Source organism: Emydura macquarii, unplaced genomic scaffold, assembly GCF_026122565.2.
Source record: "Emydura macquarii macquarii isolate MOO-44397 ecotype Brisbane River unplaced genomic scaffold, CSIRO-AGI_Emac_v2 contig_2699, whole genome shotgun sequence".
NCBI lineage: Eukaryota > Metazoa > Chordata > Testudines > Chelidae > Emydura > Emydura macquarii.
The window spans coordinates 945,517-965,205 of record NW_027132836.1 but is presented as its reverse complement, the minus strand read 5'-3'; the positions used below and the strand labels follow the sequence as shown (position 1 = coordinate 965,205).

Sequence of the window (19,689 nt, the reverse complement as noted above, 5' to 3'; positions counted from 1 at the left end):
CTCACGTGTTGTCTTTCATTATTTGTTCCCTTTACTGTGAAAATTAAAAAAAACAAGGCTTAATTTATACAATCCCACAGCTTGATAAAGCCTCTACTTTTTCTGTCCTCTGCTTTTATTTGCTGCAGCAGCACTTCACATCTGTGTCCACCCTCGCCAGGAGTGTGATGTAATGTCATCTAAAATAAAGAGCAATGGAAGTAACTAGTCCATTAGTCCAGATGGCATTGTTTAATCAAGCTTTCTTTGGTGTGTGCTGCATATTCTGGGCTGCCGAGGACCTGCACCAGTTTATTCCTGCTCTGTATTTTCCTACTGGAGCTAGAAGTTGTTTTAAGAGACATGGATTATGTATTCATTTCCTTAATGCTATATAGTTTTACTGCCCTTCTTCAGCCCTTTTTTAAAAATGCCACTGGATAGTTTTCCTAACCATGCCATCTACGTCCCCAGTGGTTAAACAGTGGCAACATTTGTATTTTCTTTTGGTTACCCTATTATTGTCAATTCCAAGTGTCCAAAAATTACAAGTCAGCCCCTCCATTCTCCCCAATATCATGAGATTTATTTTTATTTGGGGGATTTCCCACTCTCCTCCCCACATTTTCAAGTTTTTCTCTTTAACCCAACGGGCTAGAAAGTGACACTAAAAAAAAGTGAAAGCTGAGATTGTAGTGTGATCACCTGACTCCAGGAACTGGGGCTTTAAGAAAAACACCAAATATCGCACAAGTTGTGAAATAGTCGTGTGGGTGGGCAGTGCTGCCCTGAATGAGCAATTATAGGAGTCAATTGAAAAGTCTCACTTTAAGATGATTTTAAAAAGACTTTAGACCTGGGGAAAGATTCAGGGTTGACAGTCCTAGAGTGGGAAGGCCCCTCTCTGGTCCTCATTCAGCAAAGCAGCTAAGCAGGTATGTTTACTTTAAAAAAACATGCTGAGTTTCAGCCTTCTACAGTAAAATGTGAGCGTGTGCTCAGATTCCATTAAAGCCAATGGGGCTCAATAGCTTGCTTGCAGTTAGGTATGCGCTTAAGTGCAATGCTAGATCAGGGCCTTTCTCCACAGAGCAGGTGAAGCCTGGGCAGTGGCAGGCCAGACTGCCCCTCACTCGCCCCTTGTTTGTTCTGGAAAGGGCTGCCAGATTTTTCGAAGTCAATGGAAAGTGTCCTCACCCAGTATGACTCTGGCCCTTTAAGAGGGAGCAGGGCCAGTGGAGCTGTGCTGCATCAGTTGACCCAGATTAAGCTTTAAAAGGGGAGGCCTGGGATGGGGGAAGAGGTAATGAGAGTCAGAGTCAGAAAGCTGCAGGAGCAGCAGGATGGGGAGAGTCCTGGAGGGGAGGCAGTGAGAGCCTGAAAGGTAAAGGAGAAACCTCCCTTGGGGTTTGTCACCCACAGGAAGCTGAGGAGCTGGCTTTGTTCTGTTTAAGGCTGGGCAATAAAACTGCGTCAGAGAGACTGTGGTTGGCAGTGCATCCTTTGCAAGCTGGGGAGAAACCCTTGTCACTCTCCGCTTCACACGCGCCAACCCCTAGCCAGGAGACTGGTGCATCTCCACTGCCTTTCAGTCCTGGGCACCCGTGCTGAGAGTGCCGGTATAGTGGCCAGTTCGAGCCGGCTGGAGAAGTGGTTCCTAAGGTGATTTTTCTCTGTTCTCCGACTTGTAACCTGTAAACATCCTGCTGATCATCACGACTGGCCGGACGCCCGTGCAGGGAAAGAGATGGCCTCTTGTTTCACTGCGGTGATGTGGAACTAGGAAGTACAGATTAGTCACCAGCAGGATTTGGACTTGGATACTTAATTTTGACCTTTAGGTTGGCAGCCCCTGAGTTTATTCAGACTCTGGAGCAGACTGAATGATCTGGCAACCTTCTCATCAAGAGGTGTTCAGCTTTTGAAACAAGGTGTGTGAAGATGAATCCCTCATGAGCCTGCTTTCTGGCAAAGCTCCTTAGGATTTATATGCTAACGAGAGACCCTTAATTACAAGCCAGTGCCTTGACCCATCTCATAGGCAGAAAGCAGCTGGGGTGCTCTGATGATCTCCATGGGGAGTGGAACACATTCCCACTAAACTTCCTAGTGCCTGTTCCAGGCTGACATTTAGGTATTTATTGGGCAACTCTGTGTCCTAAGATGTGGCCAGCCTTCCTAACAAGATGGAGTAGACTTCCCACGAGGCCTTGCAATGAATGAGTAATAACTGGATAATGTGCAACAAGAGAACAAAAAATGAAAATAAATTCATCCCAAAAATGACTCTGGGAAGCATCTCAATAACGCATTAATAAGAGATACTCATCAGGGTGGTTCGTTATTTTCAGAAATGGATCGGACGTTCGGGCACAGTAGTTTGTTTTTTAGTGACACTAAGTTATGGTGCCAATACTTTATGGAAAAGGCCTTGTGCTGTTTGAGAATTACATGATAGTATCCTGCTGCACCAGGTGTCGTCCCTGGTTTGACAGTGTTGTGCAGGAGTTGAACTGAACTGCTTTCTAGCTCTTATGGCTTTGTTTATGCTAGAAAATTGGACCACTGGCATTGGAACTGGTGCGCGAGCACTGCTGTCTGCGCTAGCCATGCTGTTTTGGGTACATAGTGTTTTTCCCATGTCCATACTAGTCCTGTGTAACATTTTTGCTGTCACAATGTCCCTTGGGTTCTTGGGCTGTGCTTTCTGGCGCAGTTCCTTAAAAGCCGTGTGCTAAGGAGTCGCTCAGGCTTGCTGGGAACTCTTCTCCAGCTGGTACCAATGAGTCTGTGTTACACTAGGGGACTCTGGAACTGTGGGTGGAACTTGGCGGAATACCACCACTGTCCCTCACAGGCTCCCCCTCTGAGCCCTGACACTGTGTCTCTCGTTTCTTCTTGCCTCGTTAGGGTGGTAATGGTCCTTCTGCTGTGGTGCTGTGTTGTGTCCCTCCGGCACAACCTGTTGACAGGCCACATTGAGACGTGGGGTTGAAAAGAACTGCCAAATCTAATCAAATGTAGATCAAGGAAATGATTTTGAGTCTTCCAGAAACTGTAGCTGTACTAAACACAAGAATGCAAATAAACATCCCGAACAGCAAATTGTTGTTCTTTTTATAAAAATAAACCTGAGTTGATTTCCCCCCTCATTCCCCACACACCCTATAAATGAAGTCCCTGTTCCCTTACTGCTGTCTTCCAAGATGCCTATTTTGCTGCTTATTTACAGGATAGATAATTGGGTTGCTCTGTAAATGACCCACAAGGCCACTGTCTTTGTGCACCTCCAATTATCTGCTGCACCTGCGAGGTCGAGGGGGATTTTTGCTATCCTGAGGGAGTGGATCAGCAGGGTGGTGCAAAGTCAATGGATGTGTATTGGAACTGAGGGCCAAAGGGGAGCTGCTCAGGTATTCTGTATCATCATTTCATGGGCCTAGCTTCATTCCAAGTGATCATTCATCATCTGCACCCAGTAACCAAAGCAGTTACCGGGGTCAGGCTAGACTAACCATGTGTATTATTTACTTTTTCCAGGCAAATAAACTAAGAACAAAAACTTTGAGGAACACTCTGAATCCCACCTGGAATGAGACCCTCACTTACTATGGCATCACAGATGAGGACATGATTCGCAAGACGCTAAGGTAAGCGTAACCCCGGGGACATCTCAGAGATGCAGGCGGAAAAGGTCACACATCTCTTTATTTGGAAAGAGAGTTTTCTTTGTACTCAATTCATGCAAGTGGGAAGGAAAAGAATGCCTATTCCAGTGATGCATTGAGAGGGGAAGCCAATGAAATCCATATTCCATACTCCTGTCACCCAGAAGACCAATCCGTACTGGGTGAATGGCCAGCCAAGATGCAGAGCACCAGAAAATCAGCCCCACCGTATTTCAGCTAAATCTGAGCACCTTCAGTCAGCCACATACTGAGTTGCACCAAGGCCCTTACCAATTGAGACTAGAATGTTACGTGTTTATGGAGATTACCAAGCACCAAGTTCAGTTGCCTAGAACCTTCACTGCAAGCAGCCACGGCTGGGATGTTCAGAGCTGAAAGGAGATAAGCACCCAACTGTCATTGAAATTAATTGGGAGCTAGACACCTTAATTCCTTCAAGCCTCTTTGAAAATGTCAGCCCATGTAGCTAGTCAATCTTTCAGGCTATGCTGGGCCTGGGATGTGTTTATAATGGGACGTCAATAGTTAGGATACAGCACAGAACTCTCCCTTTGTCCTGTGTCAAGCAGTCACCTGTGCATGTGCTTTTCAGACTGGAATCGTGATAGCACATTTATAGCTCCTTCTTTCCACCAGATTGAGAGATAATTATTATTTCCCAAGGCCCCTCATTTGCACACTTCTCCTGCCGGGATCAGTCACAGCCCTGTGGTGACAGATATTTGATTTATAAGCTGCCTGAATTTGAATAGCTGGTGAAAAACCTTATAGCATTTCATCATTATAAGCTTCGTAATTCATCAGCTTGGGGTCTGATCTGCAATTTTTTTTCACCTTATAATTCCCAAGCTTGCTAAGCATACCTTATTTATGTGTTGCTTCTCGCTGGAAATACTGTAGGTGAATTGCAGATCTCTATTAGAAGATGTGTTTTGGAGGAGGGCCGAAATGCATTTGTAAATTGCTATAAAATGAAATAGAACTTGGTTTAACTTTGCAAAAATATGAGGAATCTGATATCTTGCAAGCAAAGCAGTGTCCCGCCTGGTCGGGGCGTAGATGGAAAACCTTCAATGTGGTTTAGTAGATGCAATTCCTTCTTCTGAACCTAGCATGGTGTTGGAAATGCTGCCTTTCTGATGGCTACAACACTGAGGTCCCTTTAGCAACACTTAGCTGTTTACCTCAATGTCTTGGCTACCAATTTGGCGTAACTAACTGCCCCCTAACTACATCCCCTCACTTCAACTGATCCTACTTAACTAGGACTCATTCATTTAACCCTTGCTCTTGCATTGAATTTAATTAATTGAAATTAATAGAGAGACTTTTAACTTTTAGATCTGTCCTTCTAAACAGTTGCTGTGATACATCCCAGTGGTTGGCTGCATAGATTCTTATGTACATGATCTGTAAATCTCTTTTATCTAGCTAGTGCCTCCATGTAGAAATCAATGAAAGATGTTTTAAAAGAAAGAAGGATTTTGCATATCGCATCTAGGATTGATAGCTTTTTAGCTCGCTGATTGAAATTTGAACATCTAAAAGTATATGCTGAGAATTTATTTTTTCATGGAAGTATTGAAAACATAATTACTGTAATGTAAAGTTATATATAGTAGGTGAATTTGGACTCTAAACCTGCTGTCATTCATAACTCACGTGCTGATGAGAAATTTATCTCCCTGGATTATTATTTCACTTGGAAAATATTAGTCATGCTGAAAGTGCTGTGGGCTTCTCAGGCTGGAAAGCCTGTGTTTTATTATTTTTTCCTCCATGCCTTTGAAGTTTTCAGCTAGTTTGAGTGTGAAAATCGGTTTATAGAAAGATGACTGGCTGAGTTGTTTGCTGAAATGCACTGGGGAGAAAAAGTGTTTTGGATTCAAACTTCACCTTTCCATCAGCTCTCTTAATTGTTTCTTGCTGAGGAAATGCCATCTGGCCAGCCCCCACTGGGGTGGCATGATCATCTCTTGGGACCAGACAGGTGCAGTGTAGGAATGGAGCCTCCGTGTTTGAAATAGTTTTTAATCTCTCCGTTCTCCTCCTGGTGGAATTATGATTCCCAGCATGTCCCTGATATTGGGATCTGACCCAGCTGTCATCTTCCTCATCAGCTGGTGGTGCGTTGGTTAGTGGTGTGTTACTCTGTCTTTTTGTTTTGCATTCACAGTCTCTAGCACAATGGAGTCCTGGCCCATGACGGGAGCCCCTAGGCATTGTGACAATGCAAATAATTGTATTAATAATAATAATTGGCAGAGAGGAGGATCTTCCTACTTCTCCCACTCCCGGCTTTTCTCCCCAGGGGTTGAGAGCCCCAACAAGAGTCCCATGGGAATGCACTTGGTTTACAGCTTCCTCTGGAGGGAGGGCAGGATCTCCTGCTCTCCCCAGTCCTTCCGTGTCGAGGGGTGTTCTCATTCCAGCCGTCAGGAAGCAGAGACGCTGTAGAGAATTTGAACCACAAAGGTGGGATGCTCTGGGGGAAGACATTAGTAAAAGGTGAATAGCGGCACCCTGCTCAGTCTGATGGCAGGCCCAGTGGCTAGGACACTGGACTTGGACACTGGAGACCAGGGTTTTGCTGCTGGCTCACCATCTGACCTTGGGCAGGTCACTTTCCCTCTCTCAGGTGTTCCCCCATCTGTAATGAAGATAATGATATTTACTAAAGTGCTTTGAGATCTACAGATTAAGAAGTGATGTATAAGAGCCATGTGTTTGTTACTGTTTTCCTACATCACATCTCAGCACGGAATTTGCCGCCCCAGGCGATACCATATGCTCTATCACATCCAGATCCTGTATTCAGCAGTAGCCTGCCCCTGCTGCTTTGGAGCACAATTAGAATCACTGACAAGTGTAACTGGGTGTGCAAACCTCCCTCCCTACACCCCTCTGAATTCCTTCCCGATTCCTAAGGTGGTCAGCTGAACTCCTGAATCATAAGGTTCTGTTGTCCTGCCTGAACATGTGCAACCTGACATGTTGTTGGTCATCAAATTATCCAGCGTTGTAAGTCCAGATACAGGGTCTAATTATGATTTCCAGCAGCAGTGAGTTCCACAGGCTTCTCATTGTGCAGAAAGGGCTGTAACAAGAGGGCTATCTTGAGACTTAAAAGCATACCAATTACCTCGCAAAGAAAGAAAAAAGAAAATGGTCTGAGGAAGCAGAAGAGTGACTGGTGAGAGGAGAAATCTGGACCACATGTAACAACCTGAGAGGAGCAGAGCTGGGGTCTTGTTCTGTCACCATCTCGTTGCTTAGGAGTTTCAGGACCATGTTTGGGTCAGAGTCCCAGTGTCTGGTTTATGAAATTCAGAAGGGGATGTTTGGTTTGTTTTTGTTTGTTTATTTTACCACCACTTTGGTGCTTGTTTAAGAGGAATCAGTCCTGGGGAAACACCAACACACAAAGCGCTAAGATCTTTTGTTTTTCCTCTCCTTCCCTGGGCAAAGCTTGACATTTCTCCTTCTCCACAACATCTCCGGCTCTAGCCTATGGCGCAGAACTCTTCTAATGCTGCTTGATTGCAGCCTGCTAACACTAAGTAAATAACTATAATCTCCGCTAGCTGACTGGGAGAACAGTAACGCGTCTTAGAGAGCAAACCAGCCCCCTGGGGGTGTGGTCAAGCAGGTAAGTACAATGCTGGGCTAGATAGAAATCTAGATAGAAGTCCCACCCTGCTGCTGCATATGGAGAAGAGGAGTCTCATGTCCCCCAATACATCCATGCAACATATCTCAGGATTCGGCCCACAGATATTAGAGCCTGCTTCTGATCCCACATACACTGGTATAAATTGGAAGTAGCTCCATAGAAGTAAAGGGTCACACAGGTGTCAGCGAGAGGAGAATAAGTTGTCTTGTCTATGCATTGCCAGAGAAGGATCGTTTCCTATCAGCTGTACACAGCCTTGCCATACGTATTACTATGCACATCTGTATGTGTGCATACATGTAACTGTATGGCTAAGGGATTTGGGCACCAATTCCAATTAAAATTGACTTAGCTTAGCTTCCGAGCTCCAAGGTGTATTCTCCCCAGATGCAAATGGAACCACTCGCCTCTGGAGAGAGACTATCTCCCCTTTATTGTGATGCATATAACATTGTGATCTCTGATATAACTGAGTTTGTAAACTCGCCTGGTTTTTAGGGAAGCTGCCCGTATCACACCAAATACATGAATCAGCCTCGGTTACACACTGGATTAAATACTAGACAGCTAAGGATTAAACTAGCTGACACTTCTCGCAGGAGCAGCTGCATCTTCTGTCTGTTACAATCCCTCTCAGAGCTAAAATCCAGCTGTACCAATGTGAAAAGTCACTTGCGCAGATTCACTCTCCCAATCTCCTAATTTAAGGCGGTGTGATTCATAGCTGCGTAATAGAGGATGCCAGTGATGTGTAGGTGCCGGTAATAACCTGGTTTGATCAGCAGCAGAGAACAATATGAGAAGAGAGGGGAGGGTTGGGAAGGAATGATGCAAGGGTGGGAAAAGAGGTGGCTGTGCCAGTAGCACATGCTGCAAACTCTGGGCAGCAGGATCTCTGTATCTCATTGCTACTGCTGTTGGATGAAGCTAATGCTTTTCCCATTTATACCTTGGTTTGTAGCTCCATGCTGATGGCACTAGCCCATGGCACATTACAGTTTTCCACTCTCTCGCCTCTGCATTGCAACACACCACCAGCTGCAGCGCCTGTTGGCCTGAATGGACCAGGCTGAGGGTAGGACAAGATGCCTCTTTCCTCTCCTTGGTGAGAGTACAGAGCCATGCGGGCCGTGGGCATGTATTCCGGATGCAACTGGGAAACTGTATATATAGACACTGTTTTGTTTTCTATGTAGTAACTTAACAAGGTGATTCAGAGCTTCACTCAGACAACACTAGTGCAATTTGCTGCTGTCTCTCTGTCCCCAGTGTGTCTGAGTTACTTTTGTGAAGGCTGTTAGTGTGGTTCCTTTGTTCACCACTGCCACTGCTCCCTGTTTCCATCAGACACGTGAACAATCCTCTTTACATTTTGATTTAGAATGATGTTGCGATGTACTGTGTGCGCACCACTGCCCCTCCTGGAGGGAGTTGGAACTGCTTGTCTGTGATATGCCCTGTGCTGTTAGCAGCTGATGGAGATTCTCCTTTCATTCAGGGAAGATGACCTGTGCTTTTGGAGCAGAAGGGTCCCAGTCTTGCTATAAAGTTCCAAATGGCCATAAGGTTAGCACAGTGACACCTAGAACATTGTAGGTATTAGAATGGCTTGGATTGTTATAGGGTTATGGCATCCCTTGTCTGCCCTGGTTTTGCTCTTCAGTTTTTCAGTCCCTCTCAGATGGAGTAGTCAGCGATAAAGGGACTGGGCTCTGTCTAAGCTCACCTGGTTGCAATTCTGCTGCTTATCTTTTGTATTAAGGTTGAATGTGGAGGCTCTGATTGAGGATCAGGCCCCTGTTATGCTAGGTGCTGTACATACACCACGCAAGAAGATGGTTCCTGCCCTAAAGAAATGAGGATAAGATGAGATGACAGGTGGATCCCCAAGCAGGCTGGGAGCAGACGGGGATGCTGAGCTGGCTCTGATAAGGTTAATGAGCAGCAGTGACAGCACGCCAGCTTCCTAGCCACCGCCATTGAGTGTTGTGTAAGTGTGGCAGCGGAGGGGAATTGTCAGCGTTTTAGTGCTTCACAGTGCACGTATGCCACTGCCCTCCCCAGAGCCATGTCCCGGCTTTCTCTGTGCATCAGTTTGCTTTCTAGGGATAACTCCTGAAGAGTTTGGATGCCCAGATGGAGGAAATCAAAGCAGATCAATTCTCGCCTTTGGTCACTATGGCAAACGGGGACCCCCTAGAATTCAGGCAGACGGAACTCGCATGTGAGACATACAGTTCTTCTCCATTTGTGTTAATTAAGTTTCCCTTCCCCCTCACTGATGCAGGCAGAGAGAGACTCTGTTGTAACTTGAGTCTCATCTCATTGCCCCAGGCCCCTTTTCTACTCCATAGGACATGGGAGAAGATTGCTCTGCTACTGATACTTAACTGATCTAATTAGATATCACATCCTTCAATTTGCTGCACTACTGGAGCTGTCGCTTTCATTTACCAGGTAGAGGCAACTGTTGTGGGAGCTTGAGTGGTGAGTTCGAATCCCAGTAGTTAACTCTGGGGATCTCATGCATGCCATTGATGGGCAGTTACACAGGATGCATTCCTGTCGAGCTGCGTAGCAATAATCTACACTCCTGGGGACAATGAAAAGACCCTAGTTTTGGAAAGGGTGTAAAAATGAATTGTGCAGTTGTGTGCCTGCTTCTTGATGGGTACGTCTTCACTGATGGCGGCAAATTCGCCGCCGTCAGATCGGTCTATCTGGATTGACTGAGCAGTCAGTGAAGACCCGCTCAGTCGATCCAGACGTCGACGCGTTAAAACCACCCCCTCAAGTGGTGCAGCACAGTGAAGGCGCCACGTAGAAGAGGAGTTACGAAGCCAACGGGAGTTATGCAAACTTCTCTGCGTAGCTTGTGTAACTCCCGTCGACTGCTGCCGAATTTGAAGGTAAGTGTAGACCAGGTCGATGAGATATCCAGAGACATATATGGTTTCTAACTATGCTAAGATGATGGTAAAGCTTTCTGAAAAGCTGCGATGGATCCTCTAGTTAAAAGCAACCCCTCCGCTAGGAATAACATCTGCTTGGATGAAAACACTCGGTACAATTGAGGATCTTAAGCAACCTGTTTATGTGAGATTCTGAGCCGTCTCTTTTTAGGAAAAGTTAACAGCCAAACTTCTGAAAGTTTGTTCTGTCTTCCCCATGAGGTATTAAGATCACATCTTGCAGCTGCTGTTTCCTCATCAGCAGCCTGCCTCAATTAAATTAGGTGATAATTAAGGATTGAAATTGTGTCTCCTCTTAGCTCCACGCTTGCTAGAAACGCCTAGAATACAGTTCTCACTTCTTGGTGTTTGCATTTCATTGACTGAAGACCTTTGTGGGCTCCTGCATCGCAATGGACTGTACAACATTCTCGGGGTAACGAATCCCCAGCCGCCACCTACTGTGAAAATGTGCATTGACTGGTACTGGGCCCAGCCTAGGGGACCTGAACTTCCCCCAACTTTCAGATTAACGCCAGATTAACTCTTGTTTTGAAGGGAGCAGAGTGTGGCTGGAGCAGGGAATTGGGAATCGTGGATACCAATCCCAGCAGTGCCACCAACGCCACGTGGTGGGACCTTGGACAAGTTCCTTCCACGTCTGTATCTGTAAAACGGGAGTAGGATTCCATATGCTAGTGCAATTGCTGGGGGGAGGCGGCCTAAAAGACCAGGCAGGGCAATGCTTCCTGGGGACTCAACACAGAGCCAGCGAGGAGAGTGCCCCCTGCTGAATTGCTTCTCTGGTGCTGCAGAGTGTGGAAAAGATTTTGGCTTTGGATGTTATTGGTCCCGGAGGACCTGGCTCCCTGCCAGAGAGTGGTGGAAAGTCCAGAGCAAGTGATCTTTATTCCATGTAGCCAGGCTGTAAGGGAATGGGGACACTGCATGGGTGCGTCCTGCACGCCGCGCCCCGCCCCCCCTCGGTATAACACGTCACCCAGCTACCCCTGCACTTAGCACCAAAGCCTCCTTGTGGACACACAGAGCAGGGACACCACTCACAAAAGGGCATCAGTCTTGGGTAAACCGATGCCCCCTGTTCCGGAAGGGGACAAGATTCTGCTACTGCCGGTCTTACCCTCAGATCCTTCTGGGAAGCAGAGTTGCATCCCTGTAGGTTGGAGAGGAAGCAACTTTTCCCATACAAGCCAAAGAACTTGCTTGTCCCCTCTTGGCAGGGGGAACTAATGATACCAGCTTCCAGCTGGGGGAAATCAGCTGCCAGTCGCAGCCAGCCCCATTCAGTAATTCTCTTTGATACGTGAGCACTGCAGTACAGCAGTTTAGTGGGAGGAAGCCAGGCTGGCGTTGGGTTAGAGCTGGAGTTGGGAGTATTGATTTCATTACACAGAGAGTGGTTCTGCTTATTATAACTGTGGTTACATCTGCACTCAGTGCTGGAGGTCTGATTCCTGGCTCGGGGAGATGCGGCTGCGCTAGCTCCGATCCAGCTAGCGGGCTGACAGGGGTGTAGCTGTGGCGATACCAGTAGCAGGTGGACTTGCTGCCCTGAGTCCACCCCCATCAGAGATGCTAGCCTGTCCCTCCCCTGTTGCCCCCATGGCTGCGCTCTATTTTTCGCACACTAGCTCAAATGGGAGCTAAGCACATGCACATCTCTCTGCCAGCTAGGACTTTCACTCCCAGGGGCAGGTGACTAGATAGCAAGTGAGCAAAATCAGGATGGGGTGGGAGGTAATAGGTACCTATCTAAGAAAAAGCCCTGAATATCGGGACTGTCCCTATAAAATCAGGACATCTGGTCACCCCAGCCAGTGGAGATGTACCCTGTTCTGTTATCTAACTCTTCTCCTGTCCCTTCCGCCTGTGGAGGGATTGTTTATCCTTCCACTTCCATTTACTGAGGGTAGAGTTGCACGTGTAGGAATTGCCAGGGGCCCATCCAGTGTCCCATCAGCTCAATGACAAGCACCATATGGTAACGGGGGAAGGTACAACACAGCCCATAGTTACCCCACGGGAAGTTCCTTCACCTCCATCTTAGTTAGAGGCTAACTTATATACCTACAGCTGGAAGGAAGGGGGGTTCATGGTTAGGCCTTGAATACACACAGCTGAATTCACTGCAAATCTGTTTCCTGCCAAAGCTGACATGACAGGATGCGTTGAGGGACTACAAGCCTTCTTGCCATCCCTGCACGCCTGGCTGAAAAGTTCTCCCAGCCGAGCAGCTGTTTGGAAAGGCTGAATTCTGCCCACCCTGAGTCTCCGAGGTGCCCGTTCTACCATAATTCTTCGGGGCTCCAAGTTTAGGAATGCTCGCCAGCATCCCCTCCTTTCCCCTGCATACACTTTAGGAGTCCTCCTCTGCATCTCCGCGCCAGCAGTCAGGCTGATGGATTAGCATTTTATTTCATGGGGCGGAAGGGGGAATTGCATCCTTGATACGTTACTATGGTGACTGGAGCTACAAAGATAACCTAAATCTCAGAATGAATGTACCATGATTTAAACAGGCTTAGATTCTCAGTTGTCTCAGCCCGAAGACATTGTGAACAAAAACTGGGAAAGTTTGACTAATCATGCTTTGTCTTTTTCTGGAAGAGGCTCAAGGAAAGAATTAAAGAATTGCAGTCCCTGAAATCAGCGAGGCAGCAGTGCTGGCCAATGAACTTTGCAGCAACAGCTCTTTGCACCTGGGCTGAGCAGCAAGCAGTCATTTTGGCTGGCCTGAGATTGGTCTGGTGCCCACCTCTTTCCAGCCCTCCTACCGTGAGACTAGTCTACAGCTGGTGTCAGCATTTATTTATTCAGCTCAGCACCCATTCAGGAAAGCACTCATTATTCAAGACAACACTTAAGCATGCGCTTAAATGTAAGCTCAGGCTTCAATCCTCTTGAAGTCAGTGGGACTTACGCACCTGCTTAAAGTTAATCATGTGCTGACGTGCCTTCCTGAATTTAATGTAGCAAAATTTCACATGGAAATGTTCTCCGTTTTTGGTGGCCAACACATTAACATACCAGAGTGAAGTTGTCTGTCACCATGGTCCTGTTTATCCATGTCCAGGGGGAAGCCAGTATATAAAATTCAAGTAGTCCTCAGTTTCATTAAGAATATTTCCCAAACATCTCATTCCTTTTCTACTGCCTTGTGAGTGGGGAATTCACAGTCAATACATCAGAGGAGTGAAGTTCTGGAACAGCCTTCCAAGGGGAACAGTGGGGGCAAGAAACCTAGCTGGCTTCAAGACTGAGTTTGATAAATTTATGGACGGGATGGTCTGATAGGACAGCCGAATTTGGCAATTGACAGATCTTAGATTATTAGTGGTAAATATGCCCAATGGCCTGTGAAGGAATGTTAGATAGGATGGGCTCTGAGTTCCTACAGAGAATTCTTTCTGGGTGTCTGGCTGGTGAGTCTTGCCCACATGCTCAGGGTTAGCTGATCGCCATATTTGGGGTCAGGAAAGAATTTTCTCCCAGGGCAGATTGGCATAGGCCCTGGGAGGTTTTCGCCTTCCTCTGTAGCATGGGGCACACGTCACTTGCTGGTGGATTCTCTGTACCTTGAAGTCTTTAAATCATTCTTTGAGAACTTCAGTAACTCAGTCTTAGGTTAGGGGTCTATTACAGGAGTGGGTGGGTGAGCTTCTGTGGCCTGTGTTGTGCAGGAGGTCAAACTGGATTCATAATGGTCCCTTCTGCCTGTATAATTTATGAGTCTGAGTTTTTATTTAGTTAATTATCTTATAAGCTGCAGATGAGATCAGATGTCTCACAAATTTGCTACAAAGTGGAAAATTTCCTTTTTTTTCCTCCACAGCTTGAGCTTTCTTGCTTTTAAATGGGGGTGGGGGGTGTTAAATCAGGTGAACGGCGTCAATTTGTGAAGTGTTGCACCGCTACGTGCAGCTGTGGTGTAAACTGCATCCTCAGGCCAGAGGCTCCATCGGAATCATTCCAGCCTGTAGCTTGAAAGATCATTTGCCTTTTCCATGAAGAGGAAGGACAGCCTTGTGGATAAGGAACTGGATGGGCCCTCATGAGACCTGGATTCAATTTTGAACTCTGCCACAGACTTCCTGCATGACTTTAGTTGTTACTTTACCTCTCTGTACCTCAGTACAACAGGCAGAATGTCTACTTAGCAAGCACTTCAGGGCAGAGACTCTCTTACTATGTGTATGTACAGCACCTAACGCAATGGGGCCTCTAGGCGCTACCATCATACAAATAACAACAGCAGCTTAGCATGCAAAATAAGACATTGCAGCTTACATATACATGCCCAGCATACAGGGGGTGTGTGTGAATCCAATATGAAAGTAGCACTTGCTGAATTTTTTTCTTTAGTTCTTTGTATGGCTGTAATCTAATGAAAAATGTCTGCTGCTCTGTTGGTAAAAGATAGCTTCAAAGCAGCAGGGACTGCGGATTTGCTCATTCTAATCAACCCAGCCTCATTGAAAGGCAGCTGTACCAAGTTGAAAGAGCCTGGGTGACGCCCCTTTGGTTTGAGAAGAGATTGCTTGCTGGATGCCTCTTTGGTGCTGAAATTCACGGCCTGACAGGGAAATTGATGCTGGAGTCTCTTTAATGTAAAAATAATGGACAAGATCAAAGCTGCCGGTCGCCACCTCCCTGCCGCTTGGGGAGCTGTGTGACGCAGTGGAGCAGAAATGGAACAGGAGCCAAAAATCTTTCTCCCTGCCTCTACTGTCCCGGGCCAATTCCTCCACGGGCTGGCTGACTCCACACTCTGCTTCAAAGGCTGGTGGACTGGATCCTGCCTTGGTCTAATACAGCAATGCAGGGGAGTAAAGGTACTTCCTTCCTGGAGGCTTTAATGCTGCCTGGACTGTAGCTCCACACCCTTGGAGGGCGGGGGAGCAAGGACTGTGATCCTCATGCTTTCTCTCCCATACGCTCCCACCTCATGACAAAGGATCTGTAGAGCCATGGTTAACCTGCCTCCTACGTGCCCACAGACGCTCAGGATAGGGGCAGCCCAGCAAAGGGCTGTACCAGATTACTCTCCCCCACACTTCACCCCCAGTGCAGCTCACTGAAGGCTGGACACTGGGAAAGTCCAGGCCACTGTCAGCTGAGAGCTTTAGGGGTGGCTCTGCTTTAACGAACCTGAGTGACAGGAGGAGGCGATATTAAAAGAGAACAACGATGCTTTGAGGGTGTGCTTTGGCTTCAGCAAGCTCCACAAGCCAGTGCGAGCATCCACAAGAGAAATAAAATGAGGGAACAGCAAGCAAACCGCCCCCCCTAAAATAACACCCCTACTTCACGTATTACCTTAGCACCGAGGCTCTTGAGGGGCCTGATCCAAAGCCCGTTCATTGAATTCAGTGGGCTTTGGATCAGAGCCAAAGTGCTTTGCTAACCATTACCCCATCCACCAACCCGGGATGGTAGGGAAGTAAAACCCTGGCACAGAGAGATTAGGTGACTCAAGGCTACGCAGGAAGTCGGTCACAGAGCAAGAACAGAACCCAGGAGTCCTGGCTTCCAGTCCTGTGCTCTAACCATTCAGACAGAAAGCAGCCAACGTGCTGAAAGCTACTTGTCCTGCAGCATCCAGCCACAGCAACCTTTTGCAAGGCAGTGAGTCATTTCATGACTTGCAAGCTCTTGTGAGCCAGGTGAGCACCACGGCTGTCCTGTGTTTGGGGAGCAGGGCAGTGCCTGGGGTCGGTCACCGTTTACTCTGGACTCGCTGGCTGGCTGTTTTTCAAGTGCTTTTGAATATTGTTTTAGTGCAGGGGCTTTGCTCCTGAAAACCTGGCACTGAACGAATTGCCTAGAGAATTGATAGATCCGTAGTAATGTCACCATAGAGAAACCTCCCTTAATCAGCCCTTCGCTCCCCTTCTGTCACAAAGGAAGGTGACATTTGAGTGCGAGGAATGCGAGTGTCTCCCTCGCAGGGGGAATATCCCATCATGAGCAAATTCTCGTCACTTGTGCATCATTCTGATCCCTTCCCATGGCCTGAGGAAGGGGGTCAGACTCGGGGGGTGGGGAGTAACAAAGAGCAGACGTTAATAACTTTTCTTTAAAAAGAGTGCGGGGGATTTACAGGAGAAAGTCACCTTGCAGCTCACTCTAGTTGAACTAGGAGACCTGTGGCAAGTGTACTGCCACAGGGACGTTTTGAGGCAGGCTGGTGGTGCATGGAGCATGTACTGCTCTAGAGACAAGGACATGGACATTAATGTTAATGAATCAGCCCTCCAAAATAAGACAGCTATTTCAGATTTCACCTAACATCTTGGGTCTGAGGCTCTTGAAGGGCCTGATCCAAAGCCCGTTCATTGAAGGGCACGGATACTTGCTCCTCTTCCATGGATAGTACAAGAAGTTTTCCCCTTGACTTGAATGAATACATTGAAAACAACAGCAGGGTTTGGAAGATTTTCTGTTGAGTGGGGGAAGAACCATGTTTTCGTGCCGTAGCTGTACAAAACTGCAACCAAAAAGTCAAGGAATTGTTTGTCAGATGCTCGGAGGTCGTGAGTCATAACGTTTAATTTAAACGAGTGCACTGCATTTTATCAATGCATGTGTCATAGAGCAAAGAAAATAAGAGCTCTTGGAGAAGTGCATATTACCTGAGACTTCGGAACTACTCACTTGCTGAAGAGAAAACTGACCTCTCCACCTCTATAATAATTTTTTCATTAAATGCTATAGATACCGGCACCTTTATAAATAGCCACGATAAACAGAGACAAAAAAAGGTCAGGGAAGTTTGAAGTTTGAAAATTAAAAGACCAATATTTTCCTCTGGGTGATGTTGTCTTAGTGTCTGATATGTTAGCTAACAAAGGCACAGTGAGATGCAATGGCTGGGGGTTGGAGTTAGACACATTCAAACTGGAAATAAGGTGCAGTTTTTTAATATTGAGGGTCGTTACAAGCATTGGACCAAATTATTAAGAGACGTGATGCATTTTCCGTCTTTAATAGCGAATGGATGTATTTCTACAAGTAACACTCCAGTTCCACGACAAGCGAGGGGCTGGATGAACAGAAAGCATACAGCAGTGGGTAGGAGAATGGACATTAAGAGAAAGGGTAGTGTAGATACAAGCCTAATACGCAATGCTGGCAATAAAATGACTATGCCAAATCGTATAAGGAATGTGAGCAAAGCCCAACAGCAAAAATTAAGATGTTTGTACACCAGTGCGAGGAGCCTGGGTAACAGAATAGAGAAACTAAAGCTACTGGTGCAGGAAGTGAAACCAGGTATTACAGAGATAAGAGAAACATGGTGGAATAATAGTCAATTAACTGATTTTTGACTACTAGCAGTAAATATGCCCAATGGCCTATGATGGGACGTTTGATGGGGTGGGTTCTGAATTACTACAAAGAATTCTTTCTGGGTGTCTGGTTGGTGAGTCTTGCCCACATGTTCAGGATTAGCTGATCGCCATATTTGGGGTCAGGAAAGAATTTTCCCCCAGGGCAGATTGGTAGAGGTCCTGGTGGTTTTTCGCCTTCCTCTTCAACATGGGGCACAGGTCACTTGCTGGTGGATTCTTGAAACCATGATTTGAGGACTTCAGTAAGTCAGTCATAGGTTAGGGGTCTATTACAGGAGAGGGTGGGTGAGGTTCTGTGGCCTGCATTCTGCAGGAGGTCAGACTAGATGATCATAATAGTTCCTTCTACCTTAAAAGTCTATGAGATCCCTGGGGGAAATTCTCTGACCTGTGTTTATGCAGGAGATCAGATTAGATGGTCTCTTCCGGCCTTAAAATCTATGGATCCAGTTCTCATTCACCTGAAGGTTGCTTATGCTACTCTGGTTGTGTAAAGGAGCTTTACAGGGGGCATAAATTATGTTTATACCTACTTAGGGCTCCTACCTTAGCGTGGGCTACGTTGACCTCGATGTTAATGAGAACCAAGCCCTTTGGTTCCATATACCTAGCTAATATTCAGGTAGGGAAAATCAAAGCTCTGGGGCCATGAGGTTATTGACTCTTTTCCCTGGTGCTGAGGCAGCCTCTAGTAACGCATCTTTGTCACCGTTACCATCACACTGTGCATATACAAAGAGTGAGAGATTTTCCTGGGCCAAAACAATCTCAACCACATCTGGACTGAACACCCCAAAGCTGAGGGTGTTGGGGTCTGGGGCCCATCTGTGGCTATATCTCCACTGAAAAAAGGGGCTGTGTTATTTCCCTTGAGATCGCAGTCTTGAACTAGCTACTTCAGTGTAAAATCCTAGTGGAGACAAGATATTAGCTTTTACCGTTCTGTAGCTAGTCATGGCCAACCCTCTGCCCCACCCCTCAGCTGTCCTGGGGATGACCTCAACTAGCTAAATTGAGGCAAAAACTACACTTTTGTCTCTGTGAGGCTCTTACATTGTTAGCATTCATTGTGCTTCTAGAGCCGTTTGCAGCCAAGGCTCTGGACCTGGCAAGATTTATTCACACGCTTATCTTTACACTCTGTGAGAATTCCACTCACAGTCAATGAGATCACTCAAGTATACGTCACAACAGGAGTGGGACCAAAGTGTCTAACAGACTGCATGTATGCCGTAGGCATAGACTGTATGTATACATAGGCTTGGCAGAATTCCATTTTTTAAATAAGTTTGAAAGATAATATTGCTGTTTATTCTTAAGCGTTTTTCCGATTTTTTTATTGATTTTAAATTTTCACAGCTATGTAAAGTTACGGGTTTTAAACATTTTTTTTAAATTGTATCTATTTAAATTTTCACAGTTGCAGGAAATTATGGGTGGGGTCAGACAATGGAGGGTCATATAATAATTATTTAATGAGGGTAGATATTGATAATCAAAAAGTTAAACAGCTGTTAAAACACAAATTGTTAACATCACATGTCAAAATATACAAAGTAAATATTCTTAAATCAAACTCTAATAAATTCTCAAGCAGCATTTTTTTTCCTTTGCCTATCTGTAAATTTTGATTATTATCAGTGGAAATATTTTTACGTCAGTTTGTGTGTATATGGTGAAATCAAACATTTACTGATAAAAACCTAATCCTTCCAAGCCCATGTATACAATAAGCACAATTATACCTTACCCACCGTTAAAATGCAGCCTCCTCTGCGGTGTAACGCAGCAGCTTTTTATTGTTTTAACAGTGTAAAGCAACACCACATATCAGGAAGGACTGTCAGTGAAGAATACCAGACCACGTTGAAGTAATAGGAGAAATTTAAATAGGCAGAACACATTGCCTAAATTAAATAATGTGATGTTCAATAAAATAGATCATATACTCAGTAAATACTAGAGCTGGTCAGATATTGGGTAAAATTATTCATCCAAAAATGTATTGAAGAAAAAATTCATCA

General features: G+C 46.0%; 1 protein-coding gene across 2 annotated transcripts in view; it reads left to right on the top strand.

Moving 5' to 3' along the window:
• The window catches only part of DOC2B (double C2 domain beta), a 124,725-nt gene that overhangs the window by 58,828 nt on the left and 46,208 nt on the right, over positions 1-19,689 (top strand). For both annotated transcript variants that reach the window (XM_067565781.1, XM_067565782.1), the window contains exon 4: positions 3,520-3,629. In XM_067565781.1, the coding sequence (XP_067421882.1) occupies positions 3,520-3,629 (110 nt within the window). The remainder of the gene's footprint in view (positions 1-3,519; positions 3,630-19,689) is intronic.